This window comes from Globicephala melas, chromosome 11, assembly GCF_963455315.2.
Source record: "Globicephala melas chromosome 11, mGloMel1.2, whole genome shotgun sequence".
Classification (NCBI taxonomy): Eukaryota; Metazoa; Chordata; class Mammalia; order Artiodactyla; family Delphinidae; genus Globicephala; species Globicephala melas.
In genome coordinates, this window is record NC_083324.2 from 6,760,717 (window position 1) to 6,780,577 (window position 19,861).

Here is a 19,861-nt window from a genome sequence, read left to right on the forward strand (position 1 = left end):
CAGGAGCCCAGTCCCACCAGTGCCGCCTCAACACCTGCCCTCCCCCTGGCTCGGGGGACTGAGGGTGGCTGCATTCTCCCCGATGGGGGCAGAAATGAAATGTGCATGGACTTCGGGGCCAGCTCTCCATTTACCGGCGGAGACCTGGCAGAGACCCTGCTGCGTGTCCCTCCCCGAGCCGCAGTTTTTCATCGTCAGTGGGTGTGATCTGGAGCGGCCCGGTAGGGATGTGGTGAGGCCCAGATGAAACTGTGGTGGTCATGTATGCGCCTGGAACATGAGCTGTGAAAATCTCGTTCTCAGCAAACGGCTGGGGCTGGGGGCACCCTTCTCAGAGTCCTCAGGGTGAGCCCGTGGGACAGGAGGGTGCCCCCCGACCCCTGCAGTGCCAGCAAGTGAAGACAGGTGTCTGGCTGCCAGGCAGCAGGTCACCAATACCTCCTACCCTGTGAATGCAGGCCACGCGCCTTGGGCTGAGACTGGGTAGGCGGCCTCCCCGGTGGCCCTGATTAGGGGGTGGGGAGCCCCAGACCCAGCACTAGGCAGCATCTGTCCCTGATAGGCAGGGCTGAGGTGGGGGGCTGGGGGCACCCAGGGGATCCCATCAGCCAGACTTCACCTGCCTGCTGTGGCCTGAGCTGGTCAACCCAGAATAAAGAGCATGCAGCTCAGTGGAGGGGAGGGGTAGGCAGCTTCCCCTTGGGAGCCAGGGCACTGCCACCAGGCCCCTGGACACGTGTGGGCACCTCAGAGCCCACCACTGGGGAGCCCCTGCCCACCCTTTGCCTGAGTCACTCTCAGTGAGGCTAGGTGGGGGTTTCTCCATGTTGTGGCTTCACACCCCTTCACCAGGAGAAGCAGAAAGTGGAATCATTCCTCCTGGAGCCAGAAACTAAGGACACATTGACCAAACTCCTACCCATCCTAGAATCAACCTCCCTCTCTCTCTCCCTCCCTCCCTCTCTCTCTCTCTCTCTCATCTTTCCCTTTGCCTCCTCTCAGCCCACAAAAGGCACCAACCAAATTCCACATTAATCACTGGGGACCTTAGATCTCCCACTCCTTCTGCTTCCTGCCAACCAACTATGGTTCCTTTACCCTCAAAGGCTGCTGGTTAGTCTGTAAAATGCTTAGGGCCAAAATAATCCCAGAAGTGCTCTCTCTGTGCCCCCAGAGAATCAAGAGAAAGCCTGCAGCCACCACGGGTTTGCTCTTGTCTCAGGGGCCTCCCCGGCGTCCCTGCACAGAAGGGCGGAGCCGGCTTGGCCCTCCCTCCATCTGACATGAATGTCTGTGGCCCTGTTGCGTCTTCATGGTGACCAACGTGTGTTGTCTGATTCTCTGTTGTCTGTTAAAATTCTTTGTCGTATAGGTAAAATGCAGGATGGCAATGTGGACGCCAGCCAGAGCAAAGGTAACCCTTTTGTATTAACCTGTGGTCCCTGCGGCCCCTCCCCGCCGGTTCTGAGGGCCACAGCAGAGGCAGACGTCCATGCCTATGGGCGCCTGACACCTTTGGGGGGAGGGGGTAGCTGTGATCACATGGTGCCAGGTCAAATGGAGGCATTACCCGTTGAGGACAGGCCACCACAAGCCAGCTTCTCCCCAGCCTTTGAGCTATGCTGCCCATTCAGCTGAAGACTTGAAATTGGGTCTTTGAGGTCTTTAGGGGCTAAGGGGTCAGGCCGCAGGCCCTGTGCTGTCCTGTCAGGCCACGGGCCTGTGCTGAAGGGGGAGGAGCTTGACACCTGTGGATGGGGACACTCTCTTCTACTCTTGAAGCCCCCTTTGTGTCCCTTCTGTCTAGTGACTACTTAATATCCAGCAACATGGCCCAAGGACCAACTGGGCAAAGCCCAAGCCTGTGTCTTGTCTGAATGTGGAGAAGTTGAAGAGCCATTGGGGGAAGGGTCTGCGGGCTTGTTCAGGCCCAGGGGGGACCCTAGCCCACTCCTGCTGGAAATCCAGGGTGGAGCCGTGTCACTCCCTGCTATGTCCTGAATTCCAGGTGCAAGGCAGCCAGTGGCCCTGGGACCAGGGTCTCCAGCAGGAAGAAACCAACCCCCCATCACGGGGATTGTGTGCCGGCCATGCCAGGGCCCAGGCTGGGGAGTGAGGGCCTCACCGTGCTCTGCTGGGCAGTTGGGTGGGTGCCAACATCCCCACCCTGCAGGCTAACCTGTGTGTGTGTGTGTGTGTCTGTGTGTGTCTGTGTGTCTGTGTCTGTGTGTGTGCACGTGTGCTCTGCCCCCTGCAGCCAAACAGCAGGACGGGGCGGCCGCCATGGAGATGCAGCCCCTCAAGAGTGCCGAGGGCGGCGACACTGACGACAAGAAGAAGGCCAGCATGCACAAGAAGGAGAAGTCGGTGCTGCAGGGCAAGCTCACCAAGCTGGCTGTGCAGATCGGCAAGGCGGGTGAGCACGCGGCCCTGGGAGATGGCACAGGACACGGGGCATGCAGGGGGACCCCAGGCAGGGCCCTGCCCCTACCTGGGCCTCAGTTACCTCCTCTGCAAAGCGAGGGCTTGCATGAGACCCACCTTCTCTGCCACAAAACCAGTCTGAGTCCTTATACAGTAGGCACTCAGTTCGCACTTAGGCAGAAGAGTGAAGGTAGAAGCGTGGGCTCTGGGGGCAGCCTGCCTGTGTCCTCGTCCAGCTACAGCTCTGAGAACTTGGGCAGGTACCTTCACCGAGCTCTGAGCCTCCGCCTCCTGGTCTGTGGACTTGGGATCCCGTAGTCCCTACTTCACAGGTTGCTATGAGGAGTAAAGGAGATTATCTACCCGTACAGGCGCCAGCGTTTGGCAGGTGCGGTGGCTGCACAGGGGGCAGACCCTGTAGGGCCTGGAGTTTGCAATGCAGGCTTTATTCTGAGGACAGCGGGAGCCCTGGAAGAGGTGTGAGCAGGGGAGGGCAGGGATGGAGTTGAGCTGTATGATGACCGCCCAGCTGCCGTGCAGAGGAAAGACTGAAGAAGTAGAGGGCAGTGTCAGGAGCCCGGTGAGAAGCCCCTTGTTTGAGGCCCAGCAGAAGCCGGGTTTCCCGAGTTAGTAGCTGCAGGTGATGGCTGATGACGGCCCCTCTTGCCCTGGAAGCCAAGCCCGGAAGCAAGGTGAGCCCTGCAGCCCTGACACGGCCTTGGCCTCCCCTCCCGGGTAAGGATGTGGCAGATGCCAAGGCCTCCCCACCTGGCTGCCTGCTCCTCCATGGCTGTCTCCCGGCTCTAATTATAGGCACCACAGCGTGGAGAAAAGAGGCAAATTACAGGCTTGACTGTCTATATTTAAACTTGGGGGCCTGATGACAGCTCCCAGCTGCTGGGAGCTTGGCTTCCCGCCTCTGCAACTGTCAGACAGGGATCGAGCCGGCTCTGGGTCTCCGCAGCTGGCGGTGCGGGCGGGGCAGTGATGGGTCCAGGGATTTCCTCCATCCCCGCCACGGAGACAACTCCACGGAAACGTGGCTCTGGAGGGCAGGGAACAAAGCGACGAGAACCACCCCGTGGCCTTCACAGTCCTCACTCATCTCCCTCCCCTACTCAGCCCTGCCGGGCATGGAGTTCAGAGTCGAGCACTTCTGGTTCACGTCCCACCTCTGCTTCTCTCCTGGGCTGAATTCCTTGAAAGCAGAACCTGAGATGGGTGGGCACAGGATCTGGCGGGGTGCTCTCAGGTGAGACCAGTAAAGGGTCAGGGATGCAACAGAGCCCAGGAAGAAGCACAGGCAGCCGGGGTTTCTGGAGGAATCTCAGTCTCCACCTGATCTTACAGGGAGCTCTGGAGCATGGTACCTCTGCAGGGTCTGACCTGCCCTGCAGCAAGGTGTCTGGGCTTCTGGACCTCCACCTCAGCCATTGGATATTGGCCGTCAAATTGGGGTGGGTGGACTCCCAGGCACTTTGTGACAAGGAGACGCCAGTTGCCCAAACATCATCCTCCTCTGCAGAGGCTTCAGGTGTGGGCAGCCTCAGCGGCAGCTGTACAGCACATGCAGCAGTTGGGGGTAGTTGGGCGCACGGGGCTGGCAAGAGAGATCCTGCCAGCAGCCAGTAGCCACCTGCAGGTGCTAATTCTACAGTGCCTCCCTGGCCTGTGGCCTCGGGCAAGTCACTTCCCCTCCCCGAGCCCCTGCTGTTTCCTCAGCCTGGAACACCCTTCCCCCAGGTCACTACCTGGCTGCTCATCGTTCCTCTGTCTGCTCAAATATCACCTCCTCCAGGAAGTCTTCCCTGGCCACCCTAGCTAAAGTAGCCACTGGATCTACCAGGCCATGTCGCATTTGTTTTCTTTTTCTTTTTAGTTTTATTAAGGTATAATTTATATATTAAAAAATTTCACACGTTTAATGCACACATGATGAGTTTCCACATATGCATATGCCCATGATACCAGTCACCACAACCAAGGTACTAAACCTATCCACCACCTCCAAAAATTCCCTTGTGTTCTTTCATGGGTTTTTCGGTTTTTGTGTTTTGGGTAAGAACACGTAAGATCCTCTTAAGCAATTATGAAGTGCACAATACCGCATTGTTAAACTATCGGTGCTATGCTATATGGCAGAGCTCTAGAACTTTCTCATCTTGCATAACTGAAACTTTTTCCCCACTAAAAACAACGCTCCTTTTCCCCTCCGTGCAGCCCCTGGCAACCTCCCTTCTATTCTCTGCTTCTATGGGTCTGACTCTTTTAGATTATTCAGATAAGTCCTCCTGTGTCTGGCTTATTTTACGGAGCATAACGCCCTTCAGGTCCAGCCACGTTGTTGCAAATGGCAGGATTTCCTTCTTTTTAAAGCGGAATAATATTCCATTGTACGTGTAGCCCACATTTTCTTTATCCATTCATCTGTCAATGGACATTTGGGTTGTTTTCATATCTTCAGCCCATGTCACTTCCTACCACGTCATCCTGGAGTTTTTCTTGACAGCGTTATCTGTATCTGAATTATCTTGTTCGTGTGTTTGTTTCTTGTCTGCCTCCCCCTCTAGAATCTCAGCTTCCCAAGGGCTGAAAGGGACTCTGTCCTCTTTACTGCTGTGTCCCTAGTTCCTGGAATAGGAAAGAGTATGTACGTGAAGGCAGGAGGAAGTAAGTGGTACCCTCTGCACATCCTATTGTGTGAGGGCACCGTGCAAGCAGTTACTGATTCACATGATCACTCAGCACCTACTCTGCGTCGGGCACTGTGCTAGGCAATTTACATGTAATCATCGCATTTGATCCTTACAAAACCATGTGAAATAAATATGCATCCCCATTGTACAGAGGAGGAAACTGAGGCTCTTTGAGGATTAAGGACTTGCCCCACGCCACCAAGCTGAGCTGAGGTGTGAGCTAGGGCCTGCCTGACTCACACCTTTGAGCCAAGACTTTGGTCCACATCTCCCTTCCCGGGGCCCCGCACCCCCAGGAAATCCCCTGACAGGTCTCCTCCCACCCGTGTCACAGGTCTGGTGATGTCAGCCATCACGGTGATCATCCTGGTGCTCTACTTCACCGTGGACACCTTCGTGGTCAACCAGAAGCCATGGCTGCCCGAGTGCACGCCCGTCTATGTGCAGTACTTCGTCAAGTTCTTCATCATTGGTGTGACGGTGCTGGTGGTCGCCGTGCCCGAGGGGCTCCCTCTGGCTGTCACCATCTCACTGGCCTACTCGGTGAAGGTGAGGAGGGGAGAGCAGGGCGGGCCAGCTGATGCCACTGAGATTGGCTGCCCCCAGCTGGGGGTCCGTGGGGTGGCTGGCAGGGCCAGTGCCGGGGCTGAGAGAAGAGCTAAGTAGCAGGAGTGGGGACAGAGGAAGCTCGGAGAGAGGATGCATGCAGGTGGCTGAAACTCACATGCCTCCAGGAGAGCCACACCCTGGCTAAGGGGACAGCTGTTATTCAGCACAGCCAAGTGTCGCCTTGGAGGGATGGGGTCCAGTATTGCCAGATATTCAGATTTTTTCCAAGAGAAGCCAGAAATCTGGACTTAACATAAACTCTCCTGATTTTTAAACATTGACAATCAACTCAACTTAAAAAAAATAAATTAGATGCAGGTATCACCCTACAGGCCCACACCCACCCCTGTCCCACCAAACGTAGGCAGAAGCCTGGCCGTCGCAGCCTTAGGCCCCACTGTAGCCATAGTACTTGTATGACTAATCTCGGAGTTTGCTCCCTGAAGTTTGAAAGGGATAAGCCTAAAATAAAAAGGATGTCTGGTTTTATGAAAGCCCCTCCTCAGACTTCCCTGGTGGCGCAGTGGTTGAGAATCCGCCTGCCAATTCAGGGGACACGGGTTCGAGCCCTCGTCCAGGAAGATCCCACATGCCACGGAGCAGCTAAGCCCGTGCGCCACAACTACTGAGCCTGCGCTCTAGAGCCCGCGAGCCACAACTTCTGATCCCACACGCCACGACTACTGACACCCACGCACCTAGAGCCCGTGTTCCTCAACAAGAGAAGCCACCGCAATGAGAAGCCCGTGCACTGCAACGAAGAGTAGCCCCCGGGCTTCCCTGGTGGCACAGTGGTTGACAGTCCGCCTGCCAATGCAGGGGACACAGGTTCGTGCCCTGGTCCAGGAGGATCCCACATGCCGCGGAGCGGCTGGGCCCGTGAGCCATGGCCGCTGAGCCTGCGCGTCTGGAGCCTGTGCTCCGCGTACCGCAAAAAAAAAAGAGTAGCCCCCGCTCACCACAACTAGAGAAAGCCTGCACGCAGCAACAAAGACCCAATGCAGCCATAAATAAATAAATATTTTTTTAAAAGAAAAAAAAAATTTTAATTAAAAAAAATAAATAAAAACAATAGCTTCTATTATTAAAAAAAAAAAAAAAGCCCCCTCCTCTCAGGAGATGGGTTAAAAATATGAAGTTTTAAAAGCAATTCAATAAAGGGCAAGTAGGCCCATGAGTGCCTTGGGTCTGGCGGTTGCTCCAAAATGCCACCCTGATGGCAGAGCCCCACCTCCTTCTGCTCCCAGGCCCATGGCCGTCGGTAGAGCCCAAACGCTGGGGTATGGGGCTGGCATCTCATGAGCACTGGGCGCCTGACCCTCTTGGAGACACTTCAAGCCTGGCTCACCCCCCAGGTCCTCACACCCTAGGCTCATCATTTTCCCTTGGTCCCGTGGTTTCCCCACCTGGGAGAGCAGGGCCCTGCGCTCCTGTTTCCCAGGGCCCTGAATCCAGGATGTCCCTGCCAGGGCAGAGGCCAGGCCATGTTTAAAAACAATGCGTTCGCTCCGAGAATGCAGAGCCGCCAGAGGGCACGATCAGCGTCAGTTTCCAAGCTGGAATTTGGGCTGGGCTCACCGATGTAATTTCACACAGAAAAGAGATCTCAGGGCAGGTGCCAGAAAGTGGCAGCTATGTGTAAAGGATACCGCCCTTATCATCTCCTTGTTTTGGGGTTCTCGAAGAAACTCCATCCCACAAACCAAAGCCCAAACAGGTCACAGCACAATGCTGATCGGGGGCCTGGGGCCCGGAGATTGAGACCTCCTGCTGCCGTGAGCCGGGACCCCACAAGCCACCCAGTTGAGCTCGAGATCTCCTTAAAAGTCTCACAGCTTCGGTTTCGGGGCTTCCCATACAGACATTGTTAGACCTCTACACCTGTAGTTTGTATCTCTGGCACCTGTGCCTTCAGCTGCCTTAGGTAGTGTTACTTGTACAGTCACGTGATAAACTTAGTACAGCTCCCCCAACCCAGGAGGGGCAAACTCTCCCCTTTCTGAGCCTGGATCTAGCCCCTGGGAGCCGTCATCAAAAGAACAATGGTGACCGCTTAGATCAGCACTGTCCAGTAGAGACATAATGTCAGCTGCACGTGTGATTTTAAATGTCCTGGTAGCCACGTTAAAAAGAAAAAGCAGAAAGAAACAGGTGAAATTAATTTTAATAATGTACTTAAGCTGATATGTCCAAGTTATTATCAAGCCAATTTGTAATATTTGATAATATACAAGTTATTAATGAGGTATTTTACATTTCTCTTTTCATAATAAGTCTTCAAAACTGGATGTGTAATTTACACTTACAGCACATTTCACATCAGACCAGCCCTGTTTCCAGTACTTAATAGCCTCACGTAGCAACCATATCGGGAGGCTCAGGCCTATACATTCTTAAGCCCCAGAGACGAACCCTCTTCACAGAGGACAGATGGGCAGAGTCCTGATGGAATGATCCAGGCTGTGAGGTTAAACAGAGCTGAGTTCAAAGGCCAGCTTTAACCCTCAGTAGGTGTGTCATCCTGGTCAAGCTGCTTTGCCTTGGCTTCTTTGGTCACCAGAATGGAGTACAAGAGTCCATGAAGGTTTCATAGGATCCTCATGACATCAGATGAGGAAATAAGGGCGGAAGAACTTTACAAACTGTGAAGTGTGTTGCAAACTCAAATCGCTGCTAAATGCATCCATTCAACATACATCCATCCCACATACATTTATTGTTACTATTATCACAGGTTTTGATAAGAGACACTGCAAGAGCACATAATTCTACCAATACTCATTTTTTAGTAACATGACCTACCATAAAATTATTCTAATTGCACTCCTTTTTTACCCTTGGTATAAAGAGTTATAATGAGGGCAAGAATAAAGGAAATCAGATTCCTAGGCACAGACTAGAACAACATCTGACTCAGCCTTTAGCTAAATGCACCTTTTCACATCCGTCCTTGCCAGATAGGGTCACTGTGTCATAAGGGCCTGCAGTAAGAGTGGTGGTTCCTTGAGAATCACTTTATGTGCGTTACTTGCTTGAGAACCTGGAAGAAGCTAGGAGTGTGATGCTGGGAAGAGAGAAAGGACAGTGACTATAAGAAAATTAATAATATGTCGAGTAGGAGTTCATTGTTGTCATAAATTTTAAAAGAAAGGATATTGATATGTAAGACGTATCCGTGCTAGGTGGTAGGATTATGGTTGATCTACTTTCTTTGTTGTGTATCTATATTTAAAAGAAATTTATGATTTTTATTACACAAGTTATAATATGTATTTATTGTAGAAAAGTAGAAGCTATAGATTTTTAAAAGAAGGCAATAACAATCCTATAACTCTACCACCCAGAAATAATGACACTAATATTTTGTTTATTTCCAGATAGTGTCCTATGTCTATTAACATGTGTATAACTTAAATTTATTCAGTTTGGGTGAAACCAAAGTGACAGTGAAAACCAAGCACCAGTGAAAGATGGTACCTTTGAAAAAACTCATAACCAAATAAGGAATTTATTTCTGTTAGGGTGTAAGAGGAAACTATTTGAAGTAGTCAGAAAGGACCCAATCTTCATTTATCATCCTTTTCCCTATTTTTTCCATAAAGAGTACAGATTACTTCCGTAATCCAAATTAATAAAGTCAACTAATCAACTCTTTTAAATGCCTCAAATAATTTAAAAGAAACGAAAAAGAGAGAGAGAGAGAGAAAAAGGGCTGCACACAGAAAAGGAGTCCAGATGACAGGGGCTGTAGCCAGCAAGATCCTTCGCACATGTGTGAAGCAAAGGGGCAGCTCTGCCTCATTTCCTGCGTGTTTACACCGTGACCCTGCCTCCCAGCTCCCTCTCCTCACTGTTGCCATCTCATCTGCCCTTTCCCCCAGAAAATGATGAAGGACAACAACCTGGTCCGCCACCTGGACGCCTGTGAGACCATGGGCAATGCCACGGCCATCTGCTCGGACAAGACGGGCACACTCACCACCAATCGCATGACGGTGGTGCAGGTTTACGTGGGCGACGTCCATTACAAGGAGGTCCCCGACCCCAGCTCCATCAACGCCAAAACCATGGAGCTGCTGGTCAACGCCATTGCCATCAACAGCGCCTACACCACCAAGATTCTGGTAAGTGGTGCAGCCTCCACCAGAGGGAGGAGCGTCCGGGGGCGATACAGAAGTACTGGGCAGGCTAAGCAGTGTGATGCATAATTCTAAATCCTACTGATGTGTTTTGGGTGGTCAGATAGTAAGCAGCCTGTTTCTCTTTGACTTAGCTGTGCTGTTCGCATGACACAAAAAAGAAGATTGTTGTTAATTGTGTTTTTTAGACCCTGTCATTGCCCTCCCTACCAAAAAAATAGTCTTTTTATTAGTTAGCTTCTGCTGTATAACTACTCCAAAATGTAGTGGCTGAAAACCAGGCTGTGTATCTAGCTCACATTTCTGTGAGTCAGGAGTTCAGGCTGGGCTCAACTGGGGGACCATGTCCTCGTGTGTCTGAGGTGGGTCACATCCACAACTCTGCTGATCTTGGCAGGACTCTAGGCTGATCTGGGATGACCTCGGCTGGGACGGTTCATCTCTGCTCTGTGTGGTCCCCCTCCTCCAGCAGGCTAATCTGGGCTCTTCACGTTGTCATTTTGCCACATCCTGTTGGCCAACACAAGTCGAGAGGCCTGTCCAGATTCAAGCAGCAGGGAAATAGACTCCATCTCTAATGGGAGGAACTTCAAAGTCACATTGTAAAGGGTGTGGATTCAGAGAGGGTACTAATTGTGGCCATTTACACAATCTACCACTGGCGACGACATTGTTGTCAGTAATAGTAGTGGTAGTACTCGTTTTGTTAAGAAAAACTCTCATATTCCTGTCTCAGTTCAGCTGCCTGGACGCATCATGCTAGAATCCCTGATTGGGTTAGAAGCATAGGTTGCCTTTTGGTGATTAACCAGTATTCGAATGAAGAGAAATACAAACTTGTCCATCCAGAGCCCATTTCTACAGTGTGAGCATCTGGGTGAGCAGCTGAGCTTTCCTGCTTACCCCGCCAACATGCCCTAGCCCTGACCTCTCCTTCGGCTCCTGAGCTGGCCTGAACCTTCAGGATCAGGCTGGGTGGCGGGAGTGCCAGAAGCTTTATCAAGTCTGGGAGAAGAGCACGAGTCTGCGGCAAAGGGCCAAAGGCTGGTGGGGGGTACGGGACACTGGGGCTGCAAGGACTGCACCCGCCCCTGCGGTTGAGCAGGTACTCCTGCATCAGCCCTGAGCTGCAGGCTGGGGAGGCAGCACTGACAGAAGGAGAAAGTAGGTCGGGAGAAAGCGTGCAGATGGATGATAGAGGATGCTGGGGGCGGCAGGAGCGCGGGGCGGGGGAATGCCAGAAAAGACGGCGTTTTTGTCTTCTCCCCACCCCACCCCATCCCCTACCTCCCAGCCCCGATTTGGGAATCAAGGGAGGTTGACGATGCTTTATTCTGTTCCCCAGGCCTTCCTAAAATAACTGAGATGCTGTTAATGATCTCGTCCCGCAGAGAGGGGAGTGGGGCAATTCCCAGAACAGGCTTCTGGTGATGGGGGTGGCTGTGTGGGCAGAGCCCTGCAAGATGGGCTTGAATTGAGATGTATATTATGCAATTACAGTCAAAAAGGAGTTCTCGGATCTGCCAGGAGGGCTGCGAAACATCTTTGCAGCGATAAGGCTCAATTAGGCAGCTTCACAGCACCGGTGGCACAGCTCAAATTCATTTCCAGATGTCGGTGACTGAGGCTGTATCCAGGTGGCTTAAAGGACAGGGGTCCATCAGTCCGCCTTGGGGAAGAGTGTGTCTGCCAAGCCTGGAAAGAGCTCAAGGACCTGGGAACCGGGATCCTTGGTTTGTAAACAGGCCAAGTCACTTACCTCTCGGGCACCGGTGTCCCCTTCTGTGCCTTGAACCCTGGCATCCTAGAACCCTTGTGCCTTTCTTTCTGGGGCTTCCCTGAAAGAACCCTGGCCACACGGTTCTCTTTGCTGGGCGCTGATGGCCGTCAATGTGGAAGGGACAGCAGAGGCCCCTGGTATGTCTGGGTGGTAGTTAAAGCTCACACTCTGGAGCCAGACGGCCTGGGTTCAAATCCCTCACTAGCTGTGTGACTGTAAACAAGTTACTTAACCTCTCTGTGCCTCAGTTTCCTGGGGGAGATGATAGAATTACTGTGAGGATGAAATGAGTTAGTAAGTGGAAAGTGCTTAGCACAAGGCCTGGCACATATTCAGCGCTCAGGGTGATTAGCATTGTTGTTCGTCAGCAGTAAAATCATCCCTTGGTAACCAGGCAGAGGTTAATCAATAAACGAATAGACAGCAGAGGCATCAGGGCTACAGAGGGAAAGGGTCTTGCCCAAAGTTACACAACCAATTAGTGGCAAAGCCAACTTATAGATACCCTAAAGGCAGCTATTGAGTAGGGTGTCCAGATTCGGTTCTTGGTCCTTGAAACCAATCCTGCAGCATCTTTAGTATTGGCTGGTCTCAGGAAGGAAGGCGTGGAGTCTAGAGGGTCCGATTCACAGCCAGGGCTGTCAGCCATATTGGGAGAAGGGGCTCCCAGGGACTGCCCTTCTAGGCCTAGAGGAATTTTGAGAAGAGTCACAGGCTGCTCAGTTGAGGGTGGAAGTCCAGCCACCCTCCAGACCAGTCTGGGAAATCTAGACTGCAAAACATCCTTACCACGCAAGAGGAGTCGGGCAGGAAAGGCACGCAATGTCCCCACACTACCCATAAGCTTTGGTTGGGAAATGAGCTTGGCCTGGGAAACAGACCATGGGCAAGGCTGTATTTCCCCCTGTACGAGGGTGCCGATTCTTCTGTGTCTTCTTGCAGTCTGATGCAGGCTGTGTGCTCTTTGAGAGGGAGAGACACAGCTGAGTTATCTCTGCTCCCCCGTCCCCAGCATAGGCTCTTGGGAAGTACTGGTTGGGCGGGTGAGGTCAGTGAATTGACTGGTGAATAAATTTATAGATATGTATCAGTGAGATGAAGACTAGGTAGGGAGAGGGATGGATGGGTGGGTGGGGCATGGATGGAGAGATGGGTGGGCCATGGATGGAGAGATGGGTGGGTAGGTGGATGGATGGATGGATGGATGAGTAAATGGAAGAGTAGACAGACGGATGAATATGTGGGTGGTGGATGGATGAATATGAATTGATAAGAGGCTCAGGACAGGGCTCCCTCTATGTTCTACTTTCCTGTTCTTGTGACAGCAAGAAGTAGTAGTTGCCCTTGGTCCCAGTCCCACGGCTAATACCAGTGCTCTCTTGGTACCTCCAGCATGCCGAGCGAATCTATTCTGAAACTGCCCTCAACTCTCTAGTCTGCATTGATCCGGAGACTTCCAAATTAGCTAGTGCCTGTTATTCTAAAAGATTTTTTTTAAAACTAGATGAGTATTTGCAGGGGTAGGTTGTGTAGGTATAATCTACATGGGTCCGCGGACCTTAAGGACCACCTGGTCCAGCCCTCTCACTTTACTCTGAGGCCCAGAAATGGGAGAGGACTTGGGCCAAGTCACCCTGTGGGTTAGTGGAGTTAGAATCCAGATGTCCTGACACCCAGTCCAGTAAGCAGAGGTTAGGAGCTTTGGCTCTGAAGTCTGACAGACCAAGATTCAAACTTCAGCTGCAGCACTTACCACCCGTGTGATCCTGAGCAAGTTAACTAACCTCTTCAAGCCTCTGTTTTCCAATCTGTAAAATGAGTATACAATGAATCATAATCACTAATATTCACTTAGCCAGACTCATTGCTGAGTGCTTAACCCATGTTGCCTTGTATGAGGACCACATGAAGTAGGTGACATCACATCTCCAATTCATAGATAAGGACACTGTTGCTGGGAGGAGTTAAAGAACATGCCCAGAGCCCCAGAGCAGATGAGAGGCTGAGCCAGGGTTCACATCCAGGTCTGTCCAGTCCAGAGCCTGCACAGCTCACCACCACTCCTTCTCCAAGTCCTCTGGCTGCACCTTTGCCTTGAGGCAGTTCCAGGGCTGCTCTGAGATCAGATGAGAAGGTGTATGTGTGGCTGTCAGCACAGTGCTGGACACGTAGCAAGCGCTCAGACCGCTCCAGTTTTACTCTTATCACTTCTATTATTATTTCTGAGCCTTACCCTCTGTAGTTTGCTTTGCCAGCCACTGTCTAGTTTGACCCTCCACATCCCTTCCAGGTAATCAAGGCAAATAGGACAATTCCCGTCTTGCAGCTAAGAAAACAGAGCTGCAGAAATATCGAGTAACCTGCCCAGGGCTGCTCCTGCCACCAAGTGACAGAGCTGAGTCCCGAGAACTCTGGAGGAGTTTACCCAGCGGGCGAGGGAGCAAGGTCATTCCAGGCAGGGCCACAGCCTGCCAAAGCCCAGAGACCTCTCAGGAGATGTGGCGGTCTGTGGCCTGGACCTTTCCCAGGGCCACAGGGATGAGAGGCGAGGCTGAGAAGGCTGAGGGGGAGTTGGGTGGCAGCAGATAAGCCCTTAGTAGGCTTTCTCATCACAGTGCCCAGAACCAGCCAGGCACGGGTGGAGGGTGGTGTGAGAGCCAAGGCTGCCAGCGGGAAGGCCAGAAAAAGTGACCCAGGACGCGCCTCTCAGAGGGCCAGCCCCAGCCCCATGCCCCATCCCTTCTGCGGATGGCAGAACTTTCTTCTTTCCACTCCTATTTCTAATCATTAGGAACGAAGCTTGCCCTCTGAGGGAAGCTACATGAATCATCTTGTAGTCAGAAATTGCTTCCCCACCTCAGAAATCCTGGCACACCCTCAGATTTGCCTTGTCGCTTCCGACTCTTTGAACGTCAAGACTTTTGCTAGCTTCTTCTTCTTGTAGCCCTGCTGCTTCTTGAGCTGCAGCTGAGCTTTCAAATGGAAATAGCTCCTCCTCAGACTTTAGAGGCACGGAGCTTTCTTGGGAAAACATTCTCCTTTTCCACCCACGTTTATTCTGTGTGCTGAAACCACCCAAGCGGACTTTCAGTTTATATTTTATGAGACCTCTTTTAACGTAGGTTGACACTACAGTTAACATTTGAATTATTAAAATGAAGATGGGCACTTGTGGAGCCGAATTGTTGGAAGTTTATGGCGTATGTTCTGGAAACATGAACTACTGAAAGAAAAACAAATCTCCTTGGAGTCCCTGAAGTGGTTCTGGAAGAAGGAGCAGGGAGGATCTGCCTGGAAGGATGGTTTTCCTGAATAAATGAGCCACAATTCACCTCGTTAGAAACTCCAGGTCTTCAGTCTACCCCGTTCCCAAACTGAGGCGGCTTCATCCACAGACAGCCCCCAGGACCCCCAAAGGCAGGAATGACCTGCTCGATTGTATTTCACACAAATCTTAGATCTAGAGCTCCTGAGAGGAGGGGAGAGTGGGGAGGTGACTCTAGGAAGCAGTCAGCCCTTGAACTCAGACGGCTCCAAACCCAGGGTGCAACTAAATATTCCAATGAACCTCGACCCCCCTGAGTCAAGCGAGCTCTGCGAGGGGCTCTGGCCAAGGCAGGGGCTCCAGAGGGCACAGAAGGCCCTGGAAGTGGCTTAGCAGGGCCTTAAGATGGGGAGGTGGGGCGGCCCTTCGTTCTGGTCTGTGAAGCGACAGGGGCCTTTGTGTTGGATTCAGCAGCTGTTTTGGTTCTGTTTGGTTTTGTTTGTTTGTTTGTTTTTGCAAACACCATCCCTAGGAGAACAGTTTAAAGCACATAACCCTGAATGGGGAATTCTGATTTTTAACAGCACTGTTAATCCCTATATCCCACCTTCTCACCCTGTGCACGTGACACAAAACACACAGCACATACGCCTACCACACACACACTATACCACACACACACGCACACACAGCACATACACTCACCACACAATACACGCAAATCACACAGGTATATGCACAAATATACACACACACGCCACATGCGCATACCACACACTGCACTACACACAGCACACACACACCACATGCACACACATGCACAGTGCATGGGCAAGCTCGGGAAGGTCCCCAGGAAACCTGCTTTCCAGCGTGTGTCTCCCCAGGGCGTTTCAGCCTGTCCCAGCTGTTCAGGACACACACCCCGCCCGAAGCCTTTGCAGTCTCTGGGGAAAGTCCACGATTCTGCCCCCTGCTGCTCCTCGAGGCCCAGCACCTGAGGAGACCCTCAGATGACAATTCCGGAGGCCAAAATTCTGACAAAATCCCATCCCACCTGGCCTCCCATCAGCAGCTCTCCACACCCACAGACACCAAATTATTCATTTATTCATTCAACGCACATTCATTAATTACCCCAAGTGGGAAGTAGAGATAAGCAAGACAGCCCTCCCCCCCACCCCCGACCATGGGCTCTAAACCAATCACCCACCAGTTACCTCGTTAAACAACCATCTCAAATGCTAGTGAAGAGAGGCAGGGCGTGTGCTGTGTGGGCTCAGAGCTGAGAACAGCTGGGGTCAGATCCTAGCTCGGCCACTTACTAGTTGTGTGACCTGGTTTCTCCAGGCCTCCCTGTGCACATGGGAATAATAACAGCCCGACCCCTGGGGAGCCATGAGGATGCAACCGAGGACGCACGTGCAGAGCTTGGTAAAGAGCTAGCGAGGTCACTGCCGCAGCTGCCGAGGCTGCCTGGTGGTCCATCTGGGCATCGGGGAGGCTCGTCTGCCAGTGCCTGTCCTCAAGGGGGGAGGGGGAGGGGCTAGGCCACCAGAGACAGCCAGCAAGCAGAAAGTCATTTTCTCATGCGCTCTCACAATCGGCATCCTACGGCATTTGCTGCGATTTACCGTGCTATGGTGGCCGCGTTCGGGGGCACAGGGAGGACGGGGTGTTGAGGATGTTTTAATATTGTAGTAAAATACACATAACTTAAAATTTATCATCTTAGCCGTTTTAGTGTACAGTTCAGTGTCATCAGGTACATTCGCATGTACAATCATCACCACCACCCATCTCCAGAACGTTTCATCTTCCCCAAGTGCAGCTCTGTCCCCATTAGACACTCCTCCCCCCCCCCCCAGCCCCTGGCGCCCACCCTTCTACTTTCTGTGTCTATAGATTTGACTACTCAAGGGACCTCGTGTAAGTGGAATCACACAGTATCTGTCCTTTTTTGTCTGGCTTATTTCACTTAGCATAATGCCCTCAAGGTTCATCCATGTTGTAACATGCGTCAGAATTTCCTTCCTTTTTAAGGCTGAATACTATTCCACTGTATGTGTAGATCACATTTTGCTTATCTCTTCGTCTGTCAGTGGACACTTGGGTTGCGTCCACCTTTTTGCTCCTGTGAATAATCCTGCTGTGAACACGGGTGTACAAATATCTTCTCAAGTCTCTTGCTTTCAATTCTTTTGGGTATATACCCAGAAGTAAAAATTGCTGGATCATATGATAATTCTATGTGCAGTTTTTTGAGGAACCTCCACACTGGTTTCCACAGTAGCTGCACCATCTTACATTCCCATCAACAGTGCACAAGGGTTCCAATTTCTCCACATCCTCGCCAGCGCTTGTTTTCTGTTTCGTTTTGGATAATGGGCATCCTCATGAGTGTGAGGCAGTACCTGCTAGCTATGTTTCTTTTCATCTCATTTTTGCAGATGTTATTTATAACTTGTCACTCTTCAAGTCATCATTCCTTGGGCTTAGCTCTAGTGACCCCCAAGCATCCCAGAACAGGAGCATGAATTGTCCTCTCAAAGTTACACCCATAGCTGCACCCAGCACTCCCAAAGGGCTTAGTGCCCATACAGGGAAATGTGCTGGATACGGTGTGGCACTAGGAATCAGGGGAATTGGGGGCAGCCCCAGGCCTGCCCCCCTGCAGGTCTGTGATGAGGAGCAAATCACTTCCCCCCGGGCCTGCTTCCTGCCCCTCAAAACCAACGCCTTAACTCCCTTACAGAATTAGAGCCCTGGAGAGCAAGCCTCATGGAAGTCTACAGCAATAGTAAAACCTCTGGGTTTGTCAAGATAAAAAAAGCCAAAAGAGAAAAGGGACGAGTCCCTACTTCTTAATAATGCACGTAGGCGATTTTAGAGCTCAAGTTCATGGTAACAAATTGAATTATGGAGGAGGCAGCTCTGCCATTTGCAACCATAGATTGTTTGAAATCCTTTTAGGGGAAAATTAAAATATCTCACAGAGGGTAATAAAATGCTGCCTGTTTCACAGGCATAACTGCTTAGCTCTCTTGGGCAAATAAGTAATTAGGCATTTTTATTTCAGTCCTCCGTGTCATCATCTTCTTTCATTAGTGGAGGGGAGAAAACTGTTTTGGAAGATACATAAAACCCTGGAAATCACCAGAAGGTTAATTATAAAATTGTAAAAAAAAATGATAAGTAAATAAATATATAAATTTTAAAAACACAACATAACTGCATACTGCAGAGACTAAGGGGCGTACTTTGAATTTCTTTTCCCAAACATCAGAAAGGGGAAACTGTCAGATTCCTCTGCTTCCAGATCAAATCCCACCGAAGAGCTTCGGTGTGGGGAGGCTTCCAAGGCCCGTGATGCCTGGACATAGTTGAACATGGCATGGAGCAGGGAGGGTGTTCTAAGGCTTGACCCGTGGCCCCCAGACACCCTCTGAGGGATCTGCAGCTCTGCCTTGTTCTACCATCCTTCACTGCCATCCACCATCCACTTGAAGGAGTGGGTTGATTTTTCTCTCAGCTAGAAATCATCTGCTAGAGCCTCTCCATTTTACAGATGGGGAAACTGAGGACAAGAGCTTAGGGTCTAAGGGTATGTACGCCTAGGTCAATTCCCATGACCCGACAGGGCTCGGGTCTGCTCCCAGGGCCCGAGTCCTAACTGTGGATGGGGCAGTTGGCCAGGGACATATCCTATTGCCATCCTGCCCCCCTCACAGCCAGTCCATGCAGCATCTTCTAGACTCCGTCTTCTTCTTGCCTGCTGCTCTTTGGAACAACACGAAGGGTTCCTGTGCAAGGCTGGCCTGAGACCCACAAAGAGCCCCTCATGGCGGGGTCGGGGGACGCAGAATGCTCATGGGTATTATTCCTCTTCAGTATCTCTCTGGTCTTTGGGTTTATCCGTGGTGGCTTTTACCACTCCCAAAGCCAGCTCCACCTGAGTCGCTGCACGTTAATTTTATACCAGTGGTCTGAGTGTGTGTATGCACGTGTGGCGGCTGCCCATGGGAGGTGAGTTTACCTGCCTTATGAACTTCCCTCAGCCGCCTGCCAGTCCCACCATTAGCGCCCACGTGGAGGCGTCTCGTTCTTACCTATTCGCCTGTGCCTCCCGCACCCCAGAGTGGCCTGCGTTGAGCGATCCAGCAAACAATGAGTAAATGCCTACTGTGTGCCGGGCTCTGTGCTGCCCTGAGAACCCAGGGGGGAAAGAATACAGCAACTCCTACTCGGGGTGACAAACCCACAAAGCAATTCTCAAAGACAAGGAAATATCTGTGCTGGTCCTTAAAGGGCAAGGAGGAGTTTGCCTGGCAGGGAAGGAGGAAGCAGGGGTGAAGCCACAGAGGCATGAAACAGCTCGTGTTCGGGCAGCCGCACGAAGAAGTGAGAGGCACTGGGGAGATGTGGTCGGTGGTTTGACTGAGGTTCAGGGCGGGGGCTGTGGTGTCCAGTTAAAAAGAAACGAACTAACGCTGTGAGTGGGGATGACTCTCAAAAATTGAACGTTCCATGAGTGAAGCAAGCTACGGAAGAATATGTACAGCCTCCTTACATGACGTTTTCAACATGCAAAACAGTGCTGCACATATGTACGTTAGGTCAAACTACATGAAATTGCCAATGGCTGGCCATTGTGACGTACCAAAATAGCAGTTGCATTTGGTTCAACCTCAACTGAAGTCACAAGGGACATTGCATCCAGAGCACAGAATACTACCCAGTCATGCAAAGGAACACGCTCCTGACACACGCGACAGCTTGTCTGCATTGCCAGGGGATTGTGCTGAGTGAAAAGAAGCCCGTCTCCGAAGGTTACATACTGTATCATTCCATTTATATAACATGCTCAAAATGACAGAATCATGGGGCTGGAGAACAGCTTAGCGGTTGCCAGGGGCAGGGACGGGGAAGGGAGGGAGGTGACTGCAGTCAC

The 19,861-nt window shown here is 51.5% G+C and overlaps 1 protein-coding gene across 12 annotated transcripts in view; it reads left to right on the top strand.

The window, feature by feature from the left end:
* Window positions 1-19,861, top strand: part of ATP2B2 (ATPase plasma membrane Ca2+ transporting 2) — a 351,712-nt gene that overhangs the window by 297,978 nt on the left and 33,873 nt on the right. For 10 of the 12 annotated variants that reach the window (XM_060307759.1, XM_060307760.1, XM_060307761.1 and 7 more), the window contains 4 exons: window positions 1,373-1,414; window positions 2,258-2,416; window positions 5,455-5,669; window positions 9,611-9,853. In XM_060307759.1, the coding sequence (XP_060163742.1) occupies window positions 1,373-1,414; window positions 2,258-2,416; window positions 5,455-5,669; window positions 9,611-9,853 (659 nt within the window). The remainder of the gene's footprint in view (window positions 1-1,372; window positions 1,415-2,257; window positions 2,417-5,454; window positions 5,670-9,610; window positions 9,854-19,861) is intronic. The other 2 variants (XM_030840824.2, XM_060307768.1) reach the window with 1 other exon arrangement.